The following is a 19,552-nucleotide window of genomic DNA, read 5'->3' on the forward strand; positions in this document are numbered from 1 at the left end:
ATACAAGTAACTATCTAAATCATACAAGTAAGATTTTTTTTTCAAAAAATATAAGAACAAGAGGCTCACCATGGTGGTGTGGGCGACGAGATCGATGCGGGCGATCGACGGCGGTGAGGACGGAGACGGGATGGGACGACACCCTACACTTGTGTAAACTAAGAAGTTAACTTGAGCTCAAATTGCGCATCTAAATCAAATAAACTCCCACACACGCTCCTCCACTAAAACCCACATACCACTCTACTTCTAGAGCATGAAATGAGCTAAAGTAGCAATGAAAGATTGAAAGGATGAAGTTGCTAATCTTTTAGAACACTTGGATAGTTGGTGCACCGTCAAATCTAAATAAATCTTGGGAAAAATGGAGCTTGCAGGTCGAGTTTGGAGGTCGAGCTTGGAGGAAGAACAGAGGAGAAGAAAGAGGAGAAAGCTTAAGTGTGGCTCGGGCACCTCATATCATGTTTGTTTTGTATGAACTCAAGTGGCATCATGCTCTCAGACACTTCATAGGAAAAATTTTAGTCCCGGTTAGGGTCTAAAACCGAGACCGGAGACTGACCTTTAATCCCGGTTGGAGACACCAACCGGTGCTAAAAGGTATCGTGCCTGCCGCAACCCCTTTAGTCACGGTTGGTGTTTGGAACCGGGACTAAAGGTCCCATTCGAACAAAAATTGATGCCTGCAAAGCCCCAGCCGGCGTCCTAGCCGCTCGAATCAAGACTAATGCTCACATAAGTCCCGGTTCGTAACGCGACTGGGACTATTGCTCTGATCCAGCTAGAACGAAAGCGCTATTTTCTACTAGTGAATGACGCAGGTGGGAGTGACGTTTGCGTAGAGTGCTACTTAATTAATGATTTCAAAAGAAAAATCTAAATATACTTATTTCTAAAATAGGCCGATGAAAAGCCCACAAGTCTGAAACAGGCGACCGTGGCGATCTTGTTTTTTCCTCCTCAATAATTCACAGGGAGCTGGATTACAGGTTTGTCAGTCCTTTTGCGAGCAAGCTCTTGTTGCATGGCGCCATGCCCGAGGCCGAGGGCAGTTATGAGATGGCCACTCCGCGATGTGCGTGGTGCCACCGTTCGTTGACAACCTAGGCAGACAACGGGAACGGGTGTGAAGTTTGGGCGTGTTTGGTTGCCTGCATCGAGCCCAACCAGGCCCGCACGGGAAGGAAGATGCCTGTTTGGTTGTCTAGTTTCACTGTTGGGCCTGCGTCACACGCTTATCAAAGCAACCTAGAGCTTGTCTCACTGGAAACGCTCGGATCGGCAGTTTCTTGCGAGCCAGGCTGAGTGCGGCGCAAGGTCGCACGGGCGGGTGCGACGCGAGGGTGAGGGGTGATGGCGGGAGATGGAAATCTGGCGCGCCGTCCCGGCGCCAAATCTAGCCTCACCCCCCTTTCGCTCGCTCACCCATAGCCACCACCCCCTTTCTTCCCTACTGCCTCACCACCAGCGGCGACTGTGATTTCAGATCTACGCTAGAGGCGGCGGCGACGGAAGAGGCGGCAACGTTTGCGGCGGATCTGTGCTCCCCTTGCTGTTGGCCATCGTCTGGTCGACCTTGTCTATGCCATGGCTCCCCCTACGCCGTCCTCGTCTCCGATGCCAGTAAGCAGCACCCTCCCACTTTGTTAGGTCGGTGGTCAGGCCGTTAGGCTAGGTGTAGGATCGATTTTCCACTGAACGAACCGTCGATGTCGACTAGGTTATTGACGCACAGATGAGGCTGATAATTTAGGCAGCTGCACTGATTAGTCTGATTCAGGCATGGGTCATGTTCATGCACCAGAGAGTTGTTCGTCGTGCTGGGAGACCTTTGATCCACTATGGTCCATTGTTTATCCGGGAACATGAGAGGATCCAAAATCTGAACTACATCTTCAACTGCAATGACGTCGAGGCTCTATGGATGCTTCGAATGAAAAGAGCACCATTTGCCAGGCTTGTCAAGACCTTCAAGAGCAGGGGGGTGCTACAAGATAACATCAACACTAGTGTGGAAGAGCAAGTGTCCATGTTCCTCCATGTTGTTGGCCATAACCAAAGGTTTCGGGTCATTCACAACACGTTCAGGAGATCAATGGAGACCATCTCTAGGTACTTCAAGCAGGTGCTTTTTGCTATTGGGGAGCTTCGAGGAGAGATGATCAGGAGACCATCTGGCTAGTCTCCACCCAAGATTCGCGGAAGCCCAAGATGGTATCCATACTTCAAGGTGAGCATTGACAATATAACACTTTTCATGGCTTGATATGCTTGTATTGTTCAAGTTGAGCCCTAACACAGGCTTGTGTGATGCCATTCCAGGATTGCATTGGAGCAATAGATGGTACTCATGTCACTGCCAGAATTCCTAGGTCACACTCTGCAGCATACAGGGGGAGGAAGCACTACACAAGCCAGAATGTGCTTGCTGCTGTTGACTTTGATCCGAAGTTCACATATGTGCTGGATGGCTGGGACAGGTCAGCGCATGATGCTAACATTCCTAGTGATAGCATGAGTCGACCTAATGGGATCAACATCCCCGACGGCAAGTTCTACCTTGGAGATGTTGGCTATGCATGTCGGCCGGGTATTCTTCCACCCTTCAGGAAAACCAGGTACCATCTCAATGAGTTCTCTGGTAGGAACTATCCTAGGACTGCACATGAGTTGTTTAATCTTAGACACTCCAGCCTTAGAGTAACTGGAGAGGGCATTTGGAGCTCTAAAGAATAGGTTTAAGATCCTGGATCAGAAGCCATTCCACCCATACTCCACTCAAGTTAAGCTTGTTCTTGCTTGTTGCATTCTGCATAACTGGATCCTTCAGTGGGGCTTTGATGAACACGTGCCTGAGGAGGAAGAGGTCGAGCCTGACGATGTCATTAGCTCCGGCCATGGTGTGGAGGCATTTGACAATGACGCTTGGAAGAACAAAAGGTTGGAGTGGGCAGAGGCAATGTGGCTTAACAGAGGTCAGTGCAGGATTTGAAGAAGAGGAGAGAGAAGAAGAAGAAGAAGAAGAAGAAGAAGAAGAAGAAGAAGCAGCAACAGCAGAAGCAGAAGAAGAGGAAGAGGAAGAGGAAGATCTGGTAGCAGCAACACCGATGAACTATCCCCTATTGCCAATGGCTCTTAATAATTTGAACTGTCATTTGATAGTAGTTAGGATGAACTGTCATTTGTTTAACTAGCTGGCACTATATGTTCAGATTGTGTGTGGTAAGCTCACCACTAGTTAGAAGTGATGACAACACCTTATGCAGGTTGTAACAAACACCATGTCATATGTGCGCCTAATGCAATGCGGGCAACCATACGCGAGGTCAAAAATGGTCGTCTCATGCAACTACGTACATGCAGGCAACCAAACTATGTGCATCTGGGGTCTTTTTGCATCCCCTCAAACCGACTCACTAGAGCTAGACTCGTCGGGCTAGACTCGATTGGCAATGTAACCAAACACACCCTTTATTATAAACACTGAGGAGGTAAAGGACGATGGAAATGAACCCTGACGTCTAAATCCCTGAAGTCCATACCCTGACCTCATCAATCCCGGTCGTTTTTGACCTTCAGGCTGTATCCAAACAGAGGATTCATACGTGGCTCAGGAAAGCCCGGGATCGGCACGAGTCACGCCCTAGGCCATCTCCCAGCATAAGGTGTGCACCAGCGCGTCCAGTACGTGGTGCACCAGCGCCACCCCCGTCACGCGCAAATCCACCGGCCGGCAAATATGTTCTGCATTTGCATGTACGCATGTCATGTGTGATGAATTGTGTGTACGTATTTGAATAGCACTTCGGTTTTGAGGTCTGTGACGCTGTTTTCCCCGGCATCGGCACGGCCATGGGAGGCGATCAGCTGACTCCAGATCCTGTTCATCCATGCCACGACACGACAGACACAAGACGCTGAAGCCGGTGAAGCATAGTTCGCGGTGAACACGCTGATGATGGTGCTCTATTGTGGCTCGTCTGGTGACGGCGTCGGGCGATGACCACGACGCTAAGGCTCCAGACTGCCGAGGTCGTGCCGCTCGCCGCTCGTGCCGCTCCCGCCTCTCCGTGCGCGTGCTCCACGGACTTGTGTGCAGAGGAGGTCGAAGAAGTGCTAGCGCTGTGTAGCATCTGCCGCGGCTCGTGTGCTTGGCACCGCCGCCGGCGCCACGCCTTGCCTCGCTGCTAGCACGCGAGCAGGAGCAACACCCACGACGGCCCCATTGCACCAGCGAGCACGGTGACTGCACATTCCCAGACCTGCAGTACACGTCGTCCGTGCACACCCCGAGGCACGTGGTAGCCACGCCAATGATGGGACATGCACTGCTCGAGGGGCTCCTGATGTGCACGATCGCGTCGGCCAGTAGCGCGCAGCCGTCGATGCCATAGCAGTACGCAGAGGCCAAGCCGCTGCATGCGGGGAAGAAGACTGAAGACGACGCCCGAGCTGAGTGCTGACATGGCAGTCATTTATTTGGTCAAAAGTCAGCAATCCCGGCCTCCCAGTGTCACATCACCAAATCCACTCCTAAAACCGCCTGAAGGTGTGGTCAGCGTATAGATTTCAGGGATTTGAACGTCGGGTTCATTTGCGTCACCTCTACAACTTAGGGTTTAAATCAGACTTCACTCACAGGAACGGCAGTCGGCAGGGTGAACTTTGCTGGTGCGCGATGCTTCTATTGCTGTCATGCTATTGACAGGCGCACCACGGCCGGTGGCGCGCGCGCGTCAGAGCACGGGGCGCCAATCTTGCAGTACCTTTGCGGAAGAAGCCGCCCATAGTGCCGCGTACATACACGGCATACCGTATGAGTTGAGTCAGCAAGACATCATGCTCCTGGGTTGAGTCATGGTCCGGGCTTGACGATGTTGACGCCCCTTGACTCGCCGTCGCCGTACGCCATCTGACCGGCGCCTACGATGCTGCCTCGACAGTCGACACGGACGGCGGCATGCGGACATGTGCATACAACGCTCCCAACACATAACTGAAACTGTCATCGACGTTGGTGAGGTGCCATGGAGCTGGAGGCATGGACCTGGCCTCGCGCTCCCGCTCCGCCAGGGCACCGCGAACATTGTCGGGGCGGGAACAAGTGATGCGCGCGTCGGAAGAATAGGGACGCCGAAGGCACCACTTACATGGACGTTCAGAACACGTGATGCGCGTGTCATGCACACTCTTGTATACTAGGATACGTATGCATGGCAGCGGCTGTTGTCCTGCCGTTTCGACGCCCTGTAATGCTGTGGGCCGAGTCCGGCTTCAGCCGCGACGACGTTGGCACGCGGCATGCTCGCCGTGGAATACGGACACCGCCCTGCCCGTGCCCGGAGTCCGGAGTTTGGCACTTGATGGCGTCCAGTGGGTCGGAGAAGAAAGGGCCGCTGAAATTCGCCACGGAATGAATGCACGGACGGAGCTTTTTGACGGAGACAGCAATCCGGTTGTCGGACGCGCAAACCTCGTGCGCCGGCCGCTCACCGATGTCCCAGCCCAGTTCTCGGACGCGGCATTGGTGCCAGCACTCTTCGCCGAGACCGTCACGTCACGTCGTAGGAAGACCTTGTGCCGTTGTGCGGACGCCATGTGCTTGCATGTCATGCGTGTGCGCTATACGAGTACGATGCATGACCGTGGGTATGGACCGCTACCTCCGTCACGCGCCGCAACGACGCGCTCTGGGCCGACTCCTGCCCCTGCATGCGCCCATGCACGAACAGCGCGACGCCTTGGCCACGTGGGCCGTCGATTCACGAATCACGATTACCCTGATCACATTGGTAGCAATAGGGTGTACAAGGCAACTGGAAACGTCTCGCGTAAATCGCGTAAATGTATAGAAACAAATCGTGCTGCCTTATATACTAGTACTTCCTCCATAAACTAATATAAAAGCGGAGTACTAATCAAGAAGAGGCGCGAACCAACCTGTGGTTGGATGATCAGAGGGACTGTGATATCCCCAGCCCACCAGGGTTCAAATCCTGGTGCTCGCATTTATTCCTAGGTTTATTTCAGGATTTTCGGTGATGTGCATTCAGTGGGAGGAGGCGCTCATAGGGGTAGGGTGTGCGTGTGTGCGTTCATAGGGGTGTGAGTGTATGCACGTGTATGAGCGCTTGCGTCTGTATTGTGTTAAAAAATATCAAGAAGAGGCTATTAAGTCGGAGACACGAAGGAAAAGAAAAATCGTATCAATCGGTTGCTCAATGACCAAGGGGTTTGGCGGGAGGGTACACCCTACTTAAACCCAATGATCTCAAACTATTTTGCGGGCATTTTCTCCACAGAGATTGAGGAACCAGACCCAAGCTTGTTGGATAAGGTGGTGCCACGTGTTTCAACCGAGATGAATGATGTGTTCTTAAAACCTTACACAGCCGAGGATGTTCGGAAGGCGCTTTTCTCTATTGGGGATCTGAAGGCCCCGGGGACGGATGGACTCCATGCATTTTTTTTAAGAAATGTTGGAGCTTTTTGGGAGAGGCCATCACTGCGGAGGTTTTGGATGCAATAAATAAAAAAATCATCCCAAAAGGCTGGAATGACATGGTCATTGTTCTCATACCTAAAGTGGACACTCCAAAAAAAATTCTCAGTATAGGCCCGTCAGTTTGTGCAATGTCTTGTAAGGTAATATAAAAAATGAGCGTGTTACGATTAGAATCTTGCCTTGATGAAATAATTGCGCCTGTCCAAAGTGCTTTTGTTCCCGGCCGTCTTATTACAGATAATATATTGTTGGCTTACGAGTGTATACACACACAATCAAAAAAAAGAAGAAGGGGAAGGTGGGGTATTGTGCGGTCAAGTTGGATATGCACAAAGCATATGATCGTGTGGAGTGGAATTTTCTGGAGAGAATGATGCTCAAGCTTGGCTTCCGTGGGGAGATTGTGGAGCTACTGATGGCTTGTGTGAGTTCCGTTAAGTATAAGATGCGGTTTAATGATCAAGAAACAGATGGTTTTATTCCCACTAGGGGGCTTCGGCAGGGAGACCCCTTGTCACCTTAGTTGTTTCTTTTGTGGGCAGAAGGATTGTCTAGTGCTCTGGCTCATAAAGAGGAGATTCGTGGCATTGAAGGGGTGAAGGTGTGCAGGCATGCACCATCAGTATCACATTTATTATTTGCTGATGACTCTTTAATCCTTACGAAAGCTGATATGAATAATGCAACCTCATTGAGACAAGTACTGGACGAATATTGTGTTAGTTTGGGATAGTTAGTCAGTGAAGAAAAAAACAGTATATTTTTCAGTCCAAATGTTGATATTGATGTGAAAGGTGAGATGTGTGCAGAATTAAATATTATGACAGAGGCAATTTCAGATAAATACTTGGGCTTCCCTGCTATGGTAGGCCTAGATAGAAGTGACAGTTTCACCCACCTTGTGGAAATGATTGTCAACAGACTGAAGGGCTGGAAGGAGAAACTCCTCTCTATGGGGGGCAAAGAAATTCTACTTAAGGTCGTGATTCAGACTATTCCTGTTTTTGCCATGGCTGTTTTCAATATTCCCAAAAAATATGTAAAGAGATCACAGATGCAATGTCAGGTTTCTGGTGGGGTGACACAGAGGAGACGAAAATGCATTGGCTAGCATGATGGAAAATGTGTTTCTCAAAAGATAGAGGAGGTATGGGGTTTTAGGGTCTTCATGCTTTTAACCTAGCAATGTTGGCAAAACAGAGTTGGAGAATGATCACCAACCCAGAAACATTGTGTGCCCAAGTCTTGAGAGCAAAGTACTTTCCGGATGGGAATTTATTAAAGGCCGGTCCAGAAAAGGGATCATCTTATACTTGGAAGAGTATTGTTGCTGGGTTACAAACTTTCAGGAGAGGATATATTTGGGGAGAAAATAAATATCTGGAAAGATCACTGGGTGCCAAGTAGTCCCACAAGAATGGTCTATACCAGGAAAGGTAACATTCTTTTTAGAACAGTGGATGAACTCATTGATGCATACACAGGATCATGGGACGAAAAGCTAATAAGAAGCATTTTTATAACAGTTGATGCAGAGAATTCCTCTCTCAGAACATTTGCAGGAGGACTTTTGTGGCGTGGCACAGGACCAAATCTTCTACATTCTCAGTTCGTTCAGCTTATTCCTTTTCTAAAAAAAAGTTCGTTCAACTTATTACACAGAATGGGAGCACCAATTTGGTTCCCGCAGTATCACCACTGTGGGGTCAGCTGGTACTAATCCGGTCTCGGCTGTGATTTGGAAACTCAAAGTCCCTAGCAAGGTTAAAATATACATGTGGCGGGCTCTGCGTGGAGTGATCCCGGGCATGGGGGTTTTGGCACACAGGCACATCAAAGTGTCTCCCCAATGCCCTATTTGTCAACAAGAAGCAGAAGACATTAGTCACCTGCTTTTCACATGTATGCGCACAAATAGTATGGTCTGCCCTTGGTATTTCGGACTTGATAGATAGAGCTTTGGCTGTTGATCGTTCTGGATCTGTGGTGCTTGAAGAACTATTAAGATGGCCGAAGCAGAAATCTCCAGTCCTCGGACAACTTGATTTTCAAGAAACTGTGGCCGTTGGTGCCTGGTACATTTGATGGGAGAGAAGAGAGGCCTTGAAAGAAGTTAGCATCAAGACTCCGGCGAGCTCAGCTTTTTCAATCCATGCAATTACAGCAAATCATGCGGGACACTTGCCAGAGGAGTCCTTGGAGAGGGTTACATGGAGTGCAACTACCGATACGAAGCATTGGCTGAATCGTTTTCTTCCTGTCCCTGGCGCTGGAACCCTAGCCGCCGTCAGGAGACCAATCTTCCAGCGCCGTCCTTCGGCGGCTCCCCTCCGCTGGCGACCTCGGTCTTCAGTGGTGAGGGGGGCCGCCGGATCCACGCGTGTGGATCGTTTTTACTCTCTCGTAGTTTAGATTTTTAGGCTGTTCATCGTCTTCGTTTCAGTGACAACGATGACATCGCTGAATAAAGATTCTTCGGATCCTTCCTTGACAAGGCCATCGGTCATATGGTTGGGGATGTATTTGGAAACCAGTCCGTTCAAGCAAGGATGGCGTGGCGGCGGAGACATCCTCGTGGTGGATATGTGTCCTCGGGCTCCGCCGTTGCGACGGCGTTTGCTCCAGCGTCGACGCGGAGCTTGGGAGGTAGTCCAGGAGCGGATGCAGATTGTGGTCTGCATCGACGACATCTGGAAGACGGAACATGTGCTGGGTTCGTGGTTCGTGGATGGCAGGTATGGTTTTCTTCTGCGACGTCTTAGTCGCGGTGGGGTGCCAGATCTGGAGTTCGATGGCGTGTCCGGGGTGTTGCCCCGGTCCGATTCGTTCAACGGTAAGGGCTTCACTTTTGGTGAGCCACCTTGGAGATCCGCAAAGCTGCATATCAGCGATGGAGCCGCATCGAGCTCGGGTGAGGAGGTGATCCATCATTCTTTTCTTCGGTGGCTGCTGTTGTGGTGCTGGAGACAGGTGATGGGCGTTGGTGTCAAGCTCAGAAATGTTCTGCTAGCTTTTCAGTTTTGTCATGTCGGTCCTTACGTGACTTGTACTTTAATCTTTATGATATGAATGAGACACGTATTACCATGCAAAAAAAAAGAGGGTTACATGAAGTAAACCACCCGTCGGCATGTACAAGGTAAACACTGATGCCTCCTTTTCTGAGAATGGATTGGGTGCAGTTGCAGCAGTGGTCCGAAACTGGGCAAGTTGTGACGGGTGAAGCAGAACCTGTACAAACTTCTGATGCAACCTTGGCGGAAGCTCTAGCTCTTCAGCGTGGTCTACAGCTGGTTCATTGATTAGGCTGTTCAAAGGAGATCATTGAATCAGATTGCATGGAGATCATTGAAGCTTGCAATGGTGTGAAGGAGGTTAGAGCACCATACTCAGCTATAATGGCGGATTGCTTCCAGCTTGCACACAAAATTTCGGATCTTAGATTTGTTTTCTGTCCAAGGGATGCTAATCGCTTGGCACATACAGTAGCTAGACATGCTTACGATTCTAAGCTCGTTTTGTCTTGGGAGGATGAGCCCCGGTTTTTATCCTACCGCATGTACTCACCGATGTAACTTTCTCGATCATTGAATAAAGTGCCGAACCGGCTTCCCTTCAAAAAAAAAAAAGCCGCCGTGATATGCGCCAATTGCATTTTATACCGCGAGCCTATATAAAGATAGATCGATGGAGGGATCAAACGCAGCCTAGGTTTTCAGTCACCGCTAGCTAGCTTTCCCTTGGACGCATCCCAGGTTCCGGCCGCTAGCTAGGTTTTCAGTGCCCGCCTCCCTTGGACGCATCCCAGGTTCCGGCCGCCAAGGACCCGGAACGCCGTCGCTGTCCTCGCCGGCAGGCCACGGCAACACACGGCCTGTTTATGTGCAGCCGGCCGGCCGTCAAGTACAAATTCATGCACACACCAAAAAACAGAGCTTCATTCTAGTAGAATAAGCATCGTAGCTCAGACCTACATTGCATTCTAGAACCATACAGATAAGATCTACTGTAGTTCAATGTCATTCAGCGACACTGCAGCAGCAATAGTTCTACCAAGTCTCAAACAAGTTTTTCGAGTCAAATTTTCTCATCAAACTTGCGTCTCTCACCAATCGCTCTGAATACGTACGCCTCCAAGAGTCAATTCCATAGCTCCACACCAAAAAATCACTGTTTTTGTCAGCTTACCTCCTAGACAGAGCAGGAAGACCCCACGCCCTAAACAAGAGCCTCGCGGAAGTCATCCACATAGCCAGCGGGGAACGGCGGAAGATCACCGAACTGCGTGTAGAGATCCTCGTCCAAGAGAATGAGCTGGAGCTGGCCCTCTGGCCCGATGACTTGGTCCAGGTTGTACAGCTCACAGTTTGCTATAGAATCTCGCAGTTTTATTTCCTTCTCATCTGGCTCATCCTGTAGCCCCTGCTCGACTTCCTGCACACCATCTCCTCCCTCAACCAACACCCTGTTTCTTGCATATAGGCTGTAGCGGCTCATTTTCTTCCACCTCCTTGTTGTTGCCGTAGCTCCGTCTCTCTAGCTCGCCCTCACTTGCCGTGGCACGAACCAACGAAGAAGAAGGAGGTGGAGAAGAACCCGAGCACAGAGATGACATGGTGGTGTTTTTCCTGGAGCCCGAACTCCACCCGCCGCGCGTACGGCGTCTTTTCCCTCGAGCACGTACTCGAGCTAAACCCACTGGCTACATGGTTTGGCAACCCCTGTGCTTTACATCAGCGATCAGGAGGGGATTTATACCCGAGCTGGCTGCACACGATGCAGCCCACCCGCCCCATTAAATGGGCACGATCTGCATGCCCGCCCGCTTCGTGCTAACGACGCGATCAACTCGCGCATGCACGGCCAGCTTCAACAGATTGCCATGACTATCTCCGCTAGTCGCTAACTACTAACAGCAACGCACGCCACTCACGCACGCGCTCGGGCACGCACACACGCACGGCCACGGACCTGGTGCGCCCTAGCTCGTGCCCGACGCGTCCTGCGGTGGCTTATGCCCAACACTCACCCCCCTAAGCCACGAACTCAGAGGAGACCGACGTCCTCGACGCCGCCGTCCGCCCGCAGCGCGCGCTCCGCCGCGCCGTCGACGTCGTCGTCGTTGTAGTCGCCACCGCCCTGACGTCGCTGCCACGCCTGCCACCGTGCCGCTGTGCCCTTCGCCGCGCACACACCACGTCCTCGCGCTCCCGGCCCGCGCTCCCGCCGCGCACGTACGCGATCTGCGCACCAGGTCCAGCGCCTCGACGTGGTCCGCACCCGCGGTCCCGACGTGCCTGCCACGTCTGGCGCGCGCCCATACACGCGCCCGACGCGGTGAGCCCGTCGCCGCGGCTTGTTCTGCCACGCTCCGCACGCCACCAGCCCGCGCCATGATCGCGCTCCGACGCGACCAACGCGGCCGATCCGGCGTGTCCCGGAGCTTAGCCTTCCCTCCACCGAGCCGCGCCACCGCAGCCTCTGCGCCACCGCGCAGGTCCGCCGCGGCCGCCGCGCTCTCCGCACGCCCGACATCACCGTGCTCCTCCGCCGCACGGGACGAGCGCCATCGCCGGCGAGCTCCTCCGAACCCGATGCTCCGATACCAATTGTTGTTGCCGTAGCTCCGTCTCTCTAGCTCGCCCTCACTTGCCGTGGCACGAATCAACGAAGAAGAAGGAGGTGGAGAAGAACCCGAGCACAGAGATGACATGGTGGTGTTTTTCCTGGAGCCCGAACTCCACCCGCCGCGCGTACAGCGTCTTTTCCCTCGAGCACATACTCGAGCTGAACCCACTGGCTACATGGTTTGGCAACCCCCGTGCTTTACATCAGCGATCAGGAGGGGATTTATACCCGAGCTGGCTGCACACGATGCAGCCCACCCGCCCCATTACATGGGCACGATCTGCATGCCCGCCCGCTTCGTGCTAACGACGCGATCAACTCGCGCATACACGGCCAGCTTCAACAGATTGCCATGACTATCTCCGCTAGTCGCTAACTACTAACAGCAACGCACGCCACTCACGCACGCGCTCGGGCACGCACACACGCACGGCCACGGACCCGGCGCGCCCTAGCTCATGCCCGACGCGTCCTGCGGTGGCTTATGCCCAACACTCCTCATGCGCACCCACATCAAGACCTCCAGTACATCATCCATAACTGCAGTGCAGCTCATCCTACTCATCATGTCCATGAAGATCATCAGTATTCTGCTAGCCTCGCAGAACAAAATGACTGCCCGCAGAAGAGCCCTCCGGACCGCTGCATCATCTGCTTGTGGGTTGGTGAGCACATAAAATATGTCCATCAGTGCAGCAGTAGGTCCCACGGGCATCGTTGTCTGTGCATCATGACGACCAGGGAAAGGCAAACTGGTAGAGGTAGCGAGCAAGTATCCTGGTATCGATGCTCGCTGGTCCTGGAAATAAAGCCAATCGGTCCAGACATTGCCATTATACCAACGATACGCTATCAAGTATAGATTCTGATCACAGACTAGAAATTCCACGTAAACATTAGGACGCGTAGGGTCTTCAAGTCTGAGTCTGTAATACGTTTGTCCACCTTGAGGATGCATCATTGGTGTAACGGGACGCGACCTGAACAGAGCTAGCCCAATGCGTATTTCTCTCCGTTTCTTGAGACGCATGACCCTTTGATACTCACGGAGACCCCCGCGCACATTCAAGGTAATCATCGGTATATGCTGCAAACAAATAACATAATTTACTTAATACGACTTGTAAAACAGGATACAAAAGGAATCTTTTATTTTTCTTAAACTACACATCATGTTCCCAATCGATAATAAAAACAATTGCTGCAGTATTTGTTATGACATGCCTTTTGTTTTCGTTTGCCAGCCATATGTCACGAGCAACGAAGCTACTCCCTCCGTCCAAAAATACTTGTCATCAAAATGGGATAAAACGGGATGTATCTAGACGTATTTTAGTTTGAGATACAACTTTTTTTATCCATTTTGATGACAAGTATTTTCGAACGGAGGGAGTACATTGCAAGTTGCAACCATGGATGAATAGTTGGTCGACCAGCTGCACTACTGGTCACTACATGTGCTGGATGACATGCCTTTTATTTTTTGATTTCTCCGCTTGGTTAACTCCCCCTCCTCTACTTCACTACCATATCTACTTATCCCTATGACTTTAAAATTATTGTGTTCTATGAATCGTTACCCTAGGGAGTAGGGACTCAGTCTCGACTCATAAATCCTTGGTTGCAACACCTAGCCACCTAGGTGATTTTGTTACAGCACAATGTTTCACCACACTTGTGGCTATACCTGGCCATACCTCGGGCCGGGCCTAGCCAAGCCCGACGCAAAAAACTCAGGCCTAGGCCCGGCCCGACCCGGCCATCGGGCCTGTTTTCTAGGCCTGAGCCCGGCCCGAACACGTAAAAGCCCATCGGGCTCCGGGCCGGCCTGGCCCGACCTTCAGAAACGCAAAAACGATGGGCCCGGGCCCGGCCTTCGGGCTCAAAATCTAGGCCCGAGCCCAGCCCGGGGGCAGCATCGGGCCGGGCCGGGTCGGGCTTTTTCGGGCTGGGTCGGGCCGGGCCGGCCGGGCCGGGCTTCCCATGGCCAGGTATACTTGTGGCATATCGTGTCTTCTTTGACATGCACACCTATCCATTTGTTGACCTCAAAGTGTAGCCCATAAATTGATTTCCACGAGTGCATATTTTTGGAAATTGGGCTCCATGAATTCCATTTTTTTTAATTTAAAAAAAAACAACATTCTAAATTTCAAAACACATGGACTGCACATTACAACCATGGATTAGGGGGTGTTCGACTAGTCGAGAATAGTCGCGCCACTAGTCTACTGGTCACTACTTGGGTGTCGACTCAATACTTCTACCCGACACGCGGGTGTAGTCAATCAATCGCTCGACTTGCCTTTGACAATTTTGGACTAGTTTAGTTTTTTTTTAGTTGACGACTAGTTAAAACCACTTATTAGGTTTGTCGATGAGCATAAGACTTCACCCCCGCAGAGTATGTGTTGCAAACATAGCTCTTCGCACGACATGCTGCACAACACGCCACCTCTTGCCAGGCCATGGCTGGTGCCCGCCGTTGTTGCAGCCCTGCTCCTCTGCCTACTTCACTTCTCCACACTAAAGCAATATTCTCCTCTGCCTCCTACTCCACTACGGATCTACTCACCCCCGTGACTTCAAGCTTCATCGTGTTATATAGGTAATGTATTATAGTATATGACACTATCTACTTCATGACTAGTCTATGAGTCGTTACCCTAGGGACTCAGGGGGTGTTTGGTTTAGAAGTCCTAGGAATTTTTTTAGTCCCAGGGACTAATCAAAAAAGACTCTTCAGTAGAGTCTTTTTCTAGTCCCTGTAGAAAAAGTCCCTCCCGTTTGGTTCCTAGAGACTTTTTAGGGACTTTTTCTAGTCTCTGTGACTAAAAAGTCCCTGAACCAAACACCCCCTCAGTCTCGACTCGTTTGCTCATAAATGCTTGGTTGCAACACCTAGAAACTTAGGTGTTTTTGTTACACCACAATGCTTCATTCACCACACTTGTGGCATATCATGTCTTCTTTGACACGCATACATATCCAGTTGTTGATCTCAAGGTGTAGCCAATAAATTGATTTCCTTGAGTGCATATTTTTGGAAATCAGGCTCCATGAGTCCCGGCATTTTCTTAAATTTTCAAACTCAACTTTTCAAATCTCATTTTTTTCAAAACTTTTACTACACGTTGCAACCATGAATCAAGAGGCGTTCAACTAGTCGAGAATAGTTGCACAACTGGTCTACTAGTCACTAGTTGGATGTCGACTCGGTACTTCGACTTGAGTCGTGGGTGTAGTCGATCGACGGCTCGACTTGCCTTTGACTACCTTTGACTAGTTTAGCCTTTTAGCTGCGACTAGTCAAAACCACATATTATGTTTATCGAGGAGGGTAGCACTTTATTCCGCGGAGTATGCCCTGTAAATATAGCTGTTCGAAAGACATGCTACACAACACGGCTCGTCTTGGCAGACTGTGGCTGGTGGCCATCCTTGTTGCAGCTCTGCTGCTCCGCCTGCTTCACTCCTCCCCCAACTAGAGCACTCTGCTCCATCATCTCCTCTACTCCACTATTAGATCTAATCATCCATATGCCTTCAAATTTTATTGTATTATACTAGTACTGTAGTAGTATCTACTTCACGACTACCCTATGAGGCGTTACCCTAGGGACTCGTCTCAACCCATCGGCTCATAAATCCTTGGTTGCAACACCTAGCCATGTAGGTGATTTTGGTAGACCAAATGTTTCACCACACTTGTGGCATATCATTCCTTCTTTGACACACACCTATACATTTTGTTGACCTCAGAGTGCTAGCCAATAAACTGATTCCCACCAGTGCAGATTTTTGGAGCTTGGGCTCTATGAATCCGATATTTTTTGTAACTTCTGAAAATTAACCTTTAAATTTTCAAAAAAATTCTAAAAGCAAATACACACGTAAATAGAGTTGTATTCTACATGTTCATATATTTTCATGGTCAAATACATTACTACATGAGCTATAAAAAAACCCATGAATTTTTATGGTGGATAATACCATGTGCTACAAAAAAAATCACAATTTGCCTTTTTTGTGTAGCTCACAACTTAACATATTTCATCATGAAACTATACATATGTGTAGACTATGTACCTAGTGTATTTGTATTTTTCTTAGAATTTTCAAAAAAAAGATATTTTTGAATGTTTAGAAAAATGGGCTCCACGGAGCCTAAGCTCCAATAGCAATTTCTAGATTTCCTTGCCTTAGCTAATTTTACATGGATATATGTTGGTGTATGTTTAATTCAATGACTTAGAGTTGATGACTAGACACTTATCTCGAGGTAAAAATGCATGACGAACGAGTCCATATGCACGAACACATTTCTCTTCTTGAAAAAACAAAGTATAGTATGACAAATGGTGTCAATTGGAGTACAAGCGTAGAACAGCACTACTCCAGGAGAAACATCCTACTGTTTCGTATTAAATGCAGGAGGAATTTGATGAGATTTCGCATGAACTCCCAAGGAAAATGGAGTACGCTGCAGTACCGTGTGCCAAACTGCCAATACATGTGCTCTTTAGAGTTTAGAATATTGATGAAAGGAGGAAGAGAAGTGTCCCTACTAACATCATTTATTTAGTACAGTAATGGGACCAAGAGACATCCACTTCTCACCAACCCCAACTAAGCTAAAAGAACATCTCAGTGCTGCTGTGATTATGTTATCTTGTGTTGCATTCAGGCAAAGAGAAAACACCAAAAAAATGGCTATGACATTCAGAAAACAAGAGAAACATGGAGAAGAATCTGCTATTTCGGAATCTGCGATATAAAACAGGGTTTGGGTACAGTAAAGTATGTACATCCGTGGGAATATTACAAGGATGCAGGATACATACTTGCTAATCCCCCTACCCCACCCCCTAATGCAATGCTGCTTTTGCTAATCCCCCTACCCCACCCCCCACTCCAATCACCCTAACTCTTTTGGGCTAGAGTGTGTCGCGTGGTGGAATTATCGACCGTTTCGGAATTGGCCACAGTGCGGCGTGTGGGGAAACTAAAAATCATCTCTTTTGAGTAGATGGGTACTCAGCAATTGGTACCCACTAGCCAGTAAATAAATTTATTGACCGATTCGTCCGGCTCGTCAACACCTTCAATGCGAGATGATGACTACTATTATACCTCGAACTGCGTCTGCAACGGTGCGTGGGGAAGAGGCATCTCGGGTCTTCGCGCGCCGCACCACCCACAGGCTGAGCAAAATGCCAAAATCAAACCCTTGTTAGGGATTAAAATGGAAAGTCAAACCCTTGTTAGGTTAATGGAAACCAAATCCAAACAAAAAACACTACTAAAATACATCATCTATTCAATGCACCAGTGCCGATGCGTATAAAAAGACTTACCTTGGCTTTGATCGCCGGAGTGATGGCCAAAACCTAGCTCCTCGCCTGTGTGGCGGCGGGGAGGAAGAGACGGAGGAAGAGGGGAACAGTGGGCGCGTGGGAAGCTGAGCTGTGCTGGTTGGACTGGAACCCGGGGGACGGGGCCTTGTGTCTCGTGGGAGCGAGCAAATATATAAAATATTGGGGACATCAGAGTCACCAACATGTGGACCCGGCGGGAATGGCCGATCTTTTTTTTTCTTTGACCATATTTCCCGATTTTGACCAAGCCTCGCCGGCGACGGCGACGGTGACCCCTCGGCCAGCGCTCTGCCCGGTCCCCAATTCGACCTCTCGAAGGAGACTGTGGTATTATCCTTCATCCACTCCTTTTGAAGGTACCGCCGCTGCTCCCGGCAATGCGCCACCGCGGGGCTCCTCATCCGCGGCCAGAAACGGCGAGCCCCGGCGGCCTTGCTCCAGGATTTCGCAAACCATGACAGCTGTGTGTCCCATGGCTCCTACATTCTTCCGGTGGCTCGACGTGCGCAACTCCTACCCCACCTGCCAGTGCGCCGCACGGGATGCGCCGGTAGGGATCGGTGTCGGCGGCCAGGACTGGCGACGGTGACGACCAGGAGGTAGTTGAGTAGTGCCGGCTTACACGGATGCGTGGGTCCTTCGTTCAGGTTGATGCACTAACTTATTGATTACGCATATTTTTTCCAGCTTTGGTTTGATACCGAGGGGGATTTCCCAGTCTGTTCAATCTTTGAGGGTTGCCATTTGTTGGGGTTGAATTCTCAGTCAAGAGATCTCTTTCATTATATGATGTCTCTCATGATCAATGGTTTATATTTCGATTCCAAGTTTTCCTTGTGGTTTTCTGAATGGATTTGACAGCTTCCATCAACATTCTTACATTGTCAATATCTTTTACTCCCAGTACTGTATATTTCTCAATTTGTTAGTTTGTGGTACGTGAATCAGCCGCCTTAAATTCTGCCTCTAGAGTCCTTACATTGTTGGTACAATTGACACCATAAAATCACATCCCTGCATTGACTCTTCAGTCTTCACAGTATATTCAGAAAAGGACCCGGCACCTCTTCTATTTTCTCCTTTCCAAGCTTAGCCTCGTCAAGAGAAAGGCGTGCTCTTAAAACTTCATCTTGGAGGGTTATTTGGTAGATCATCTTGGAAGCTTGTCGACGGTCTCGGAAAAAGAAACATTTTTAATCAAACAAAGGATGTCATCCCACAGAGAAAGTAATCTCATGTCAACACATATATGGAAGGTTAATCTCAAATTTTCACACCATCCCAAGCTTGGGCAAGACTACAAGCGAGTCTCAATACAGTATGTTGCTCCCTCCGTCCCAAAAAAAGCGTCTCAACTTGGGACGGAGAGATATAATATAAATCACAAAATCTGTTTTTCAAAGAGCAATCGCTAATCCACCGATCATGCCAAAAGCTATTAGATTTGCCATCACCAACATGCTAGCTATAAAAATGTCTAGATGCCGACATGACCCAGGTCAATCCTTTCCAAAAAGGGGAACCAAAATTATTCTTGGCCCATAAATTGTTTTGCCTATTGGTATCAAATTTATAATCTAAAACTTCTTCCAAATCTTATCACACCAGCAAGGATGGAGATCTCACAAATGCTATCTCACAGTGCTTTCCTTCAAGTCTTGTCTAAAAGTAAATGTGTTGTGTACCCTGTGCTGCTGGAACATATTCTCCAGTTCTGAGAGCAAAGATAGTTTTTTTGATGTAGGGTATTTCTGAAGCAAATTACTCCCTCCATCCGAAAAAACTTGTCCATCAAATGGATGTATGTAGCACCAACTAGTGCTACATACATCCATTTGATGGACAAGTTTTTCCGGACGGAGGGAGTACGTTTTCTATACAAAACTCCACTGTCTTTCGTTCTAATTGCACCAATAATTCCTGCTCTGGCTGTGTTGAACAACCATGTAGTTACAGCTTATGCTTCTGTCATGGTATGAAATAATTGCATTCGTTAGGAACACTATCAATTGTGGTCTCTAGAGAATTTGGCCTTCTTAAA

The 19,552-nt window shown here is 49.4% G+C and overlaps 1 protein-coding gene across 1 annotated transcript; it reads right to left on the minus strand.

The window, feature by feature from the left end:
* Window positions 1-12,584: 12,584 nt before the first annotated feature.
* Window positions 12,585-17,624, minus strand: LOC119350580. The gene is made up of 3 exons (XM_037618336.1): window positions 17,491-17,624; window positions 17,267-17,337; window positions 12,585-13,220 (listed from the first exon to the last, which is right to left on the minus strand). The coding sequence occupies exons 2-3, from the start codon at window positions 17,303-17,305 to the stop codon at window positions 12,585-12,587; spliced, it is 675 nt and encodes a 224-aa protein (XP_037474233.1). The 5' UTR covers window positions 17,306-17,337; window positions 17,491-17,624.
* Window positions 17,625-19,552: the final 1,928 nt, after the last annotated feature.

Source organism: Triticum dicoccoides, chromosome 1B (genome assembly GCF_002162155.2).
Source record: "Triticum dicoccoides isolate Atlit2015 ecotype Zavitan chromosome 1B, WEW_v2.0, whole genome shotgun sequence".
In the NCBI taxonomy this organism is placed as follows: domain Eukaryota; kingdom Viridiplantae; phylum Streptophyta; class Magnoliopsida; order Poales; family Poaceae; genus Triticum; species Triticum dicoccoides.